Below are 10,301 nucleotides of genomic sequence, written 5' to 3'. Positions count from 1 at the left end.
GCGGGGCAGCAGCTTCCCTCGCGCTTGGATAAGCTGAAGCGGCTCTCCGTCAATGCCCTGTGTCATGTGCCGCCAACACCGTCCTTCTATTGGCTTCTACTCGCCCCGCCCCATCTGCGGTTGCTGCGGTGACCGCTAGCCTATTAGCAAGCTCTTTTCGTCCCACGTGCTGGCGTGCTAAGGAGCCAGTTCCGGCGCAGAGAGCGTGTGGCAACGTCATTTCCGAGAAGCCGCCGCGGCTCTCATTGGACCCTTGCCGGCGGCCGTTGTCGCGTGGTCTCCATGGTGACGGCGAGGCGGTGCTGGAGCCGCGCGGCGGGGAGAGGGTGAGCGGGAGCCCGGCGCGTGCTACCGAGCAGCGCGCTCGGGGGGGAATGAATATTCATGAGGGGGCGGTGCCGCTCATTGTTATGCATGAGACCTTATTACTGCGCAGGGTGCGCTGATGAACAAGCGGGGCGACACATGCCGGCCCGGCCCGCTCGTGACGCGCTCTCGAGGGGCCGGGGGGCGCACGTGACTGGGCGCGGGCCGGGCAGCGCGCGCGCGCGGGGACGCGTCGTGGGGGCCGTGGGCAGCGCGGCCAGAGTGGCGGCCGCGGGCGCGGCGGGACCCCAGCTCTTGTCTCCGCCAGGCCCCGATGAGCCCCCGGGCGCCGCCGCCACCGCCGCGCAGGACCCCGCGCCATGACGGTGAGTGCGCCGCCGGCCCCCGCGCCCAGCCGCCCGCCCGCCCGCCCGCCACACCGACCCGACCCCTTCGTGTCCCTGCAGGCGCTGCCCCCCGCGCCCACGCGGCCCCCGGACCCGCCGCTGCCCCTGCCGCTGCCCGCCCTGGTGCTGCTGGCCGTGGCCGCCTACCTGCTGGGGCTGCTGCTGCTCCTCGCCCTGCGCCAGGGGCTGCTGGTAATGGGGGCGGGGGTGGGGGTGCGGGGCGGGGGCCGGGCGGGGCGGCCCCCTGCTAATGCTGCGCTCTGCCCCAGGCGCGGGGCGGCTGCGCCGAGCGCTGCGGGTGCGAGGGCGCGGGCCTGGGGGCGCCCCCCGCGTGCTGCGCCGCGCCCCTGCCCTCGCCCTTCGCCTGCCTGGACGCCTGCTGCCCCCGGCCGCACGTGAGTGGGGGGGCTGGGGCCAGAAGCAGGGTGGGGGGCAGGGCTTATTGGGGGCCGCCCCTCGTGCGGGTGGGGCCTGTGGGGTGTGGTTCTGCGCCCCTCCAGGGAGGCGGGGCTTGGGCTGCCCGGGGCAGGGCCCGTGGGGGTGACGCCCCTCCCTTCCTCCCTCCCTCCCCCTGTGTCCTCCTCCCCCAGGGCTGGGAGCTGGGCCCCTGCCCCCCCCTGCCACGCTGCTGCCCCCTGTGCGACTGCGCCTGCGCCTGCCAGCCCCCCGACTGCCAGAGCGTCAACTGCATCTGCTTCGAGGTCAAGCTCCGGTGAGGCGGCGCGGGGCCCCTCCGCCCCTCACTTGAGGGGGGGCGGTGTCTTGGGGAGCCCCCCCTCTCTACCCTGGTGCCTTCCCTGTTTTTTTATGTAACTTGGATTATTTTTACACAATAAAGTGGTTGGTCACAGCTTGTCTGTTCCCAGGGGCAGCCAGGGCAGCTGTGGGGAGGCGTCATGGCCTCCAGGATTGCTGGTATGTGGGGACCACTCTAGACAGGTGGGTTCTCCTGCAGAAGGAGAACCCCTAGCAGCGTTCGCTCTGCGGCCTACCGGGGGCAGCCGGGCGCTCCGGGTGCAGGGAGCCTGGCTGTTAGGGCGCCGCTGCGTGGAGCGGAGGGGCAGAGCCCCCACGCCGTGCCAGGCGGAGCTGCCCTGGAAGAGCAGCTTGGGGCGCATTCACTCTGAACCCTACCGATGTGCCCGGCCCTTCGAGGCGGCGGGGCCAGCACTTGGAACGGTCTCAGTCCCACCCCTGAGACTCGCCTCACTCACGCTCCCTGCATGCATGCCTGGCCAAGCATCGCCGCTTGCTGCTTTTCTTCTGGTCTGTCCGGTTCTGGGGTGGACAGGTGGAGGGGGTGGGGGACGACGGGCTGACTAATGCTTACAGCAAGGTGATCCTGGCTTAGGGATTGCAGGTAAAGGAAGCATTGTAGGACCTCCCATCTTTCCAGTAATTCCGCGACTCTATAACTGCCCCACCTTATAAACGCTTGTTAGCAGCGACTGACTCATGTGACCTCCTGTCTTTTGTGAAACTATCTTGCATACATGCACAGGATCCCCAGGCCGAGAAAGGCAGGTGCAGCCAGCACTTCCCCCAACCAACCAACCCCACCCACTCCCAAAACTCAATCTGCCTTTGTGTGGGTGGATGGATGGATCAATGAAAGAAAAAACAACTGACACAATTTCAAATGCCTGAAGTTTTATAACCCTAACAAAAAAAGGTGGCTTCTCAATAGTATCAGTATTGAAAATGTTCTCTCTCTGATGTCCATAGTGTTGTGTAGGCAGGGGAAGAAAAAAGAACTTGAGTTTGAACCAAAAAATGGTGAAACCTGCCCCCCCCCCCCGAGGCCGTTGGGCATGTATGACCTCTATATCAACCGGGATGCTTCATAGTCTGCAGGGACGGGCTGGCACGCAGCGTCCACCTCAACTAATCGTCACACTTCTGTGAATTGTAAGAAATAGGAAGGTTTGAAATATTGAAGGGCCAAGGAGTAGATAGATGCCAGACAACAGAAAGTTGGAAATGTACCATTTTCCTGATGCTGCTGTGCTGGGCAGTGCTTAGCACCGCGGTGGTGGGCGCAGCGGGCGGGGGAACAGGTACTGGAAGGGGAATATGAACTATAAGAAACAGGAAGGTTTGAAATATTGAGGTGTTCAGGGCTAGCACTCTTACAAACTTACTATTCTGGAGATGCTGCTGTGCTCCATGCTCAGCGTTGGGCTTATTGGGCTGAAACTGGAGCCCTGCTTGTCTGGGGGCGAGGAGAACTATGCAATTAACGACCGGCACTCGTCCAATTATCAGTCAGAAGCTTAATTGACTGAAAAAAACGATCCATTAAACACAAAGCAATTCATCCACTGGGGTTGCCAGAATACAGGTAGTCAACTTGACTGAGACTGCCAGGATATAAGCAGGCAGTTACCAAAGACTGAGCGTGTTAAGGTGACTCCACCGCATCACAGTCCGGCTACAGCTGGTACCCAGGCGGTGCTCCCAGTCGGCCGCGCCGGGCGAGCTTCACGGGTTGCCGTTGTTCCAAGTCCGATTGCTTGGTCTTCCCTTAGAAATCCACGCAGGAGAATCAGACCGCCGACAGTGAACGGTGATTTCACTTGCTTAGGCTATTTAACCCTTTAGTGATGTCAGCATCATCAATGCTAGCCCAGCTCATTATATGATATTTTGGAAGCTTCATAATAGCACAGACTTACCTGGAATATTTCCCTGTTCCCACACTAATTAGGCCCAATGGTCACTGTAACGGGCAAACTGAGTTATGCTCAGGCTCTTAGCATAACTTTAGGCCTTCCTGGAACTAAGCAATTAACTTGTACAGAGTGCCTTATATGGCACTGGGAAAAGTGAGTGCTGTGATTGGTGCAGTGGGTTAACCAGGTACAGTAGTTTCCCTAAAAGGAAAGGAAACCAAAAAACAGAATGGGATTGTTCCCCCCTCCTGCCCAGCCCAAGCCTGTGGGTGAAGCCGGCATCCTCGCCCCACCACCACAGCCAGAGGGGCAGGATCCACTGGAGGCTAGTCTGGGGGGAAAGGAGTCCAGGAGAGCTGGCTATACTTTAAAGAAACCTAACTGAGGGAGCAGGAACAAACCATCCCAATACAAAGGAAAACTAGCAAGTATAGCAGAAGACCTTATCTACAAAGATGAGGGAAGAAACTTGAGGACTGGACGGTTTGAAATGAGCAAGCTACAAAAGTAGTGGACAGAGACTTGTGTGTGTGTGTGTTGCCACCCTGGGGAGATGGGAGCAACCTTGGACTTCTTGCTTGGAGTAACAAGGAATCCAGACACTAACATCCCACACGCCCGCCAGAGGGTCTGAGGCCGATACCACCGAAGGTCGCTGTTGTACCATCTAAGGAACTGCTTCCCAGATCCTATTACAGGGAAGAATACTTGTCATGAGCCTGTGGGTTACTAACACAGTTCACTTGGTACCAAATCGGACGAGGGGCCATGTCGCTCCTTGGGGGTCTCTGGTGAAAGGAAGCCGGGGGCAACACTCGCCACGTTCTCATCCTGATTTAGGGTTCTGTTCTTCCAGATGTTCCCTGGCATTCGCTATACTGGGGTTAACAGTAGGCCACAATCATTGCCAATTCTTAACTGGATCATCTCGAAGAGACTTCTGGGAGTTTGGTCAACTTAACATGGCCAGATTAGATTTTCCTTGCAACAGGGGTGGGCGCAGCAGCAGCGGGCAGGGGCGGGGGCGCTGGTGCCGGATGGACCAGGAGCGTGGTGGGGGCAGCACATACACTACCCCTGGTGGCGGTAGGACCAGAACAACAGAGAAGGTCCCATCATGGGTTGCTCCACAACACCTTTCACTACCTGGCTCCGGCAGTCAGCTGTGGAGCGGGAGCAGGGGGATGGATGGGCAGAAGAAACACTGTTTGAAGGTGTTCCAGGTTCTGGAGACACCCCCTCAAGGGACCATTGGCCACGCGTAGAGGGTGCACGTGCGCCCCCTGAACCCTTGCTGTCGACACCACCGGCAGCGTCTGTGGGTGCTCGTGGATCACTGTTGGCCGCCACCAGCATCTGCAAGTGATCGCTGACTGCTGGTCACCACTCACCCCCACCCCTCCACTGCCATCACCACCGCGGCCACCTGTGGGAGCTCCCTGCCACCATGCCCCTGCCACCTGCAGGCAGTGGCCGTGCCCCTCCAGCCTCTGGGCATGCGTCATTGATGCCAGAGATCATGCAGTATAATACAAGAAAGAGTTGCTAATCGCCCTCGATCATATGTTAATTAACGGTCCACGCATGCCTGCTTGCCCCTCTGGCTGGGGTGGTGGGGGGAGGATGCCGGCTTCACCCACAGGCTTGCCAGGATCCTTGTACATTGGGCTGGGGGGGAGGGGGAACAAGCATTTGACCACCAATAACAGCCCACCCTGCAAGTCTTTCCAGTAATGCCATGACTCCATCTACGGCCCCACCCAACAAAGCAGCCCCAGGCATGCTCCTCAGGTCTGGCAACCCACCCCACACAGGCCTGATTAGCCATGCCAGTCTGCCTAGGACACGCATATACACGGACAAAAAAAATTGCAAGACTTTTATTAACAGAAAATGCAGTATATTTTATCAAAATTAAGAGACAAACTAAGAAAAAGTATTTAAATTAAAAAAGAGAATAATTAAAGTACGGAGAATTATATATAAATAATCATACTAAAGCTATCTATCTATAGCAATCTATAAAACTTTAGCTATACAAAATAGCTATAGAAAATCTAAAAAGTACCTGTACGCTGGTTCTTCTTTGTTCTCTCCTTCGTTGGTCGGAGGCTTGCTGCGCTGTTCTGAGGGGGGGAGGAAAGGAGACATGAAACCGGGCCCGGTGGATATGTTGCTCGGGGGCGTCCGCCTGGACTATCCTCTGGCAAGGTTGGAAAAGAGAAATGTTCAATGAAGTCATAGGGTAGGGGCAGCAAACTCAACGCTTTGCAGACTTGCCATTGTGGCGATGCCGAGGTGCTGGGACCCCGCGGGCACCCCGGGAGCGCACACATTACGGGCAGCGGGTAAAGGACTAGCAAGGGGCGCTGAACTACCCCCGCTGCACAGCGCTGGGGGGCTGCTCTTGCTCGGCCCCTTTCCTCCTCGCGTATATTTATATTAATAAGAGTATTACAGCTTGGAAGACCAGGTTCTCTGCGTGGATCTGACATCTTTCATTAGACCCACTTAAATAGTTGGAAAAACTTGTAAGCAAGCTTTCGGGTTTAACAACTCTTGGTCAGGCTGAGGAAGATCTGCACGTGTGCCGGCCTGAGGAAGGGCTTTTAAGCCCGGAAGCTGGCTTTAAAGTTCTTCCAGCTATTTAAGTGGGTCTAAGGAAAGACACGGGATTCACGCAGAGACCCTCGTCTGCCCGTCCTTAGCCAGCACGGCTACCACCTCCCCCGCGCGGCTTGGCCGCACTTGGAAGCCGGCGCCTGGCTCAACCGCGGCCGGGGGGTGACGGGGAGCAGCGCCGCCCGCCGCCGGAGAAGCAGTCGCCCGTCCCGGGAAGCGCCGCCTGTGCGACCGGCCGCCGGGTCCTCCACCAGCGCCCGGCTTGCCGTGCCGCGGGGGCCTGCGCGCCGCCCGCTCCCGGGCTGCCCCGGCCCGTGGGGAAGGCCGTGCTTCCCCGGCCGCCCCACGCAGCCCGCCCGCCCGCCCGCCGCGGGCTGTGCACGAGCCGCCCCCCTGAATGTCAGGGGCGTCGAGTTTCTCCCGGGGCTATTTTTAGCGGCAGCTGTGAAAGGGCAGGGGTCGCCGAGAAGGTCAGAGCCCCCCCGGGCGGCCCCGCCCCCTCCGCCCGGCCTCATATAAGGGGGTCGCCCGCAGCCCCCGCACCGGCCGCCCGGCACTGCCACCAGACCCTGCCCCGCCCGCCCGCCCGCCAGGTGAGGGGCGGCCCACGGCGGGGCTCGGGCTCGTGCTCGGGCACGGGGGGGCGGGCAGGAGGGCCCTGTCTGCAGGGCGCTGGGGCGGTGTCCAGGGGGGTTGGGGCGGACGTGGGGCAGCGCCGGGGCGGCCTGGGGCCGCGGGGCAGGCGCCATAGCGGGGCTGTAGGTGGGGGCGTTGCGGGGCGGCGGGGGCACGGGGCCGGGGCGGCGGGGGCAGGCCGCGAGCGCGGGCCCCGCGGCGCCCTTGGCGGGGATCGGGTTTCCCCCGCAAAGGTCAGCGCGAAACCCACGCGCGGCGGGCCGGGGGGTGCAGTGACGCAACCCCAGAGCCTCCCAGGCCCCGCCCCCGGGACGTCACTGCGCGGGCGGGGCACGGCGTGGGGGAGCCCCAGGGCAGCCCCGGGGGCAGCAGGGGCGTGGCCCCCCGGCCGCGCCCGCGCGTGACGTCGGCGCGGCGCCCCGCCCCCAGCCCCTAGCCCGCCGCAGCCCCACGCGGCAGCGCAGTCGATCCCGCCGCCGCCGCTGCCGCAGGTTGGCTTGGGGGGGGCGTCGGGCCGGGGGGGCTTCGGGCCGGGGGGGGGGCGTCGGGGTGGGGGGAAGCGCCGGGGGGGCGCTGCTGGGCCGGGCGCCTGGCTCCCTGCCCCCCCCGCCCTTGGAGCGACCTTGACTCCCGGCACCGCCGCGCGGAGCTCGGGCACGCGGGCCCGGGGGCTGCCATCGCCCCCCCTCCCGCCCCGGCCCCCTCGGTCCCGCCCGCGCCCCGGGCACACGACCCCCCCGGACACTTGCCCCCACCCGCGGCCACGACCCCCCCCCGACGCCCGGGTCCCGCCCAGGGGGGGCCGGAAGCGGCCATGCGGAAGGCCGCGCGCCGCACGTCCCGCGCGTAACCCCTGCGCTCCCGCAGCCGCCAAGATGCCGCACCCGCACCCGGCCCTGACGCCCGAGCAGAAGAAGGAGCTGGCGGACATCGCCCACCGCATCGTGGCGCCCGGCAAGGGCATCCTGGCCGCCGATGAGTCCACCGGTGCGGGGCGGGAGTGCAGGGCACGGGGGGGGGGCTGCGGGGCGGGAGTGTGGGGCACGGGGGGGGGGGGCTGCGGGGCGGGAGTGGGAGGCACGGGGCACTGCAGGGCCCCCTGTGTTAACCCCCACCCGCCCCCCTGCAGGCAGCATCGCCAAGCGCCTGAGCTCCATCGGGGCAGAGAACACCGAGGAGAACCGGCGCTGGTACCGGCAGCTGCTCTTCACGGCCGACGCGCGCGTGGATCCCTGCATTGGCGGCGTCATCCTCTTCCACGAGACCCTCTACCAGAAGGCCGACGATGGGCGCACCTTCCCCCAGGTCATCAAGGCCAAGGGCGGCGTTGTTGGTATCAAGGTAGGCCCCCGGGGGGGTGGGCAAGGTGGTCATGGGGACTATTGGGGGGGGGGGAGGGGGCCGGGGTTGGAGGTCTCAGGAGGCTTTTACCTTGAACCTGGTAGTTGGGGTGCAGGAGTGAGGAGTGGAGGCCAGGGGTCGGGGCAGTACTGATGAGGTTCCCTCTCCCCCACCGCAGGTGGACAAGGGCGTGGTGGCCCTGGCCGGGACCGATGGGGAGACCACCACCCAAGGTGAGTGCCTGGACACCAGGGTCTCGGGGCTGGGAGTGGTTGCATCTGGCAGGACAGGCATGTCTGCGGGGTTTTCCCCAAATGCCTGGGTCCTGAGCCTCATCCCCCTCCCCAGGCCTGGACGGGCTTTCTGAGCGCTGTGCCCAGTACAAGAAGGATGGGGCCGACTTCGCCAAGTGGCGCTGCGTGCTCAAGATCGGGCCCCACACGCCCTCACGCCTCGCCATCCTGGAGAATGCCAATGTGCTGGCCCGCTACGCCAGCATCTGCCAGCAGGTGGCCGTGGGGCAGGGCTGGGGGCAGGGCTACTTCCTCTCCCAGGAGCTAGCAGGGGGTGGGGCTAAGACTGAGGGCAGAGCCAGAAGGGCACAGGCAGCATCTGCCAGCAGGTGGGGCTAGAGGGGCTGTAGGTGGGGCTGGGGGTTGGGGTCAGGGCTAACAGGCTCATCCCGACCTCCCCCCATGTCCTTCTAGAACGGCATTGTGCCCATCGTGGAGCCCGAGATCCTCCCCGATGGCGACCATGACCTGAAGCGCTGCCAGCACGTCACCGAGAAGGTGAGAGGGGTCACTGCAGTGAGGGGGCACTTACCAGAGGCTGGGAGGTGGGAGATCTTTGGGGGGTGTGGCCAGAAGGAGCCCCGCCTCTTGGAGGAGCTGGAGGGAAGATGCAGCAGTGGATGTGGGTGGTGTGCTGACCAGTCCTGCCCCCCCCCAGGTGCTGGCGGCTGTGTACAAGGCGCTGAGTGACCACCATGTCTACCTGGAGGGGTCACTGCTGAAGCCCAACATGGTGACACCTGGGCACGCCTGCACCACCAAGTACAGCCATGAGGAGATCGCCATGGCTACCATCACCGCGCTGCGCCGCACCGTGCCACCTGCTGTGCCCGGTGAGACCTGGGCCTGCCCCTGGCTTCACCCCCTGTGGCCCTGCTCCCTATCTCACCCCTGACAGCCATGCTCTGGGCATGCAAGCCAGGGTAGGGGAGGCTCCACCATCTCCTTGACTCCACCCCCTTGCCCATTAACCCCCTGGGTGCTGTGCCTATGCCCAGGGTCCCCTGCTCCAGCCCAGCCTGTTAACCCCGCGAGCACTGTGTCACGCCGGCACTGACTCCCTCCCCCTTCACAGGTATCACCTTCCTGTCCGGGGGGCAGAGCGAGGAGGAGGCGTCTCTGAACCTCAATGCCATCAACAAGTGCCCCCTGCACAAGCCCTGGGCCCTGACCTTCTCCTACGGGCGGGCGCTGCAGGCTTCAGCCCTCAAGGCCTGGGGCGGCAAGAAGGAGAACACCAAGGCGGCCCAGGAGGAGTACGTCAAGCGCGCTCTGGTGCGTACTGACCTGGCCCGCGGCGGGGGGAGAGTGACCTCTGACTTGCAGAGGGGGTGGGGGAGGGGAGCCTGGACGCTGGGTTTTTTGTGCTGCTCTGACCTGTCTTGTCTGTCCGTCTCTCTGCAGGCCAACAGCCTCGCCTGCCAGGGCAAGTACGCCGGCAGCGGCCAGGCCGGTGCTGCCTCCAAGGAGTCTCTCTTCGTTTCCAACCATGCCTACTAGGCTGCGGCTCCACCCTGCCTGCCCCCCGCCCCTCCCCCATCCCCTTCCCAACTTGGGCTGCAACTATATTCACCTGGACCCGACTGGGGCAGAGACCAGCGGGCACAAGAACCCCGGCCTCCGGGCGGCCCCTCCCCCCCTCCCCCTCCCCCTGGTGAGCAACACTTCCGGCTCCCGCCCCCCCTCCAGCTGCCCGGTCTCCGGGTGGGGGCGGGCGAGGCCCTAACTACACTGAGTTACTGAATAAAATGAATTCATGAAGATATGTGTCCTGTGCTCCTGGGCCTCGGGGGTGCGGGTTTCGGGGGTCTAGGCCGTGGGCCCCTCTGGCCCCCAGGAGGGGAAAGGAGCCAGGGTGGGGGGGGGGCAGGGTTCTGGCCTGTGTCCCCCACACGTGACCGCAGCAGAGGGAATGCATGTCCCTGCCCGAGTAGCCTGTCCTGGCACAGGCCCCTGCTTGCTGACGTCACATGCTCGGCCTAGGGCACAGGAATCCACGCTCGGGTGACATCACCTTCGCCCAT

General features: G+C 63.6%; 2 protein-coding genes across 3 annotated transcripts; both read left to right on the top strand.

Annotated features, from left to right (window-relative positions):
* The first annotated feature begins 218 nt into the window (after positions 1-218).
* Positions 219-1,563, top strand: LOC109286091 (protein delta homolog 2). Of its 2 annotated transcripts, XM_059730403.1 has the most exons (5): positions 223-326; positions 437-692; positions 774-905; positions 983-1,108; positions 1,304-1,563. In XM_059730403.1, exons 2-5 carry the CDS (start codon positions 687-689, stop codon positions 1,427-1,429), a joined length of 390 nt encoding a protein of 129 aa, XP_059586386.1. In that variant the 5' UTR covers positions 223-326; positions 437-686; the 3' UTR covers positions 1,430-1,563. The 2 variants fall into 2 exon arrangements, with proteins under 2 accessions (XP_059586387.1, XP_059586386.1); XM_059730404.1 differs by lacking the exon at positions 983-1,108 and having other exon boundaries at positions 219-326.
* Positions 1,564-7,031: 5,468 nt separating this feature from the next.
* ALDOA (aldolase, fructose-bisphosphate A) lies at positions 7,032-10,038 on the top strand. Its single transcript, XM_059730390.1, has 9 exons — positions 7,032-7,134; positions 7,511-7,630; positions 7,773-7,984; positions 8,163-8,217; positions 8,333-8,493; positions 8,692-8,775; positions 8,936-9,110; positions 9,353-9,552; positions 9,682-10,038. Exons 2-9 carry the CDS (start codon positions 7,519-7,521, stop codon positions 9,775-9,777), a joined length of 1,095 nt encoding a protein of 364 aa, XP_059586373.1. The 5' UTR covers positions 7,032-7,134; positions 7,511-7,518; the 3' UTR covers positions 9,778-10,038.
* Positions 10,039-10,301: the final 263 nt, after the last annotated feature.

The sequence above is a fragment of the Alligator mississippiensis genome, chromosome 7 (assembly GCF_030867095.1).
Source record: "Alligator mississippiensis isolate rAllMis1 chromosome 7, rAllMis1, whole genome shotgun sequence".
NCBI lineage: Eukaryota > Metazoa > Chordata > Crocodylia > Alligatoridae > Alligator > Alligator mississippiensis.
Note: the sequence above shows the minus strand (reverse complement) of the source record. Positions and strands in the feature narration are given on the sequence as shown.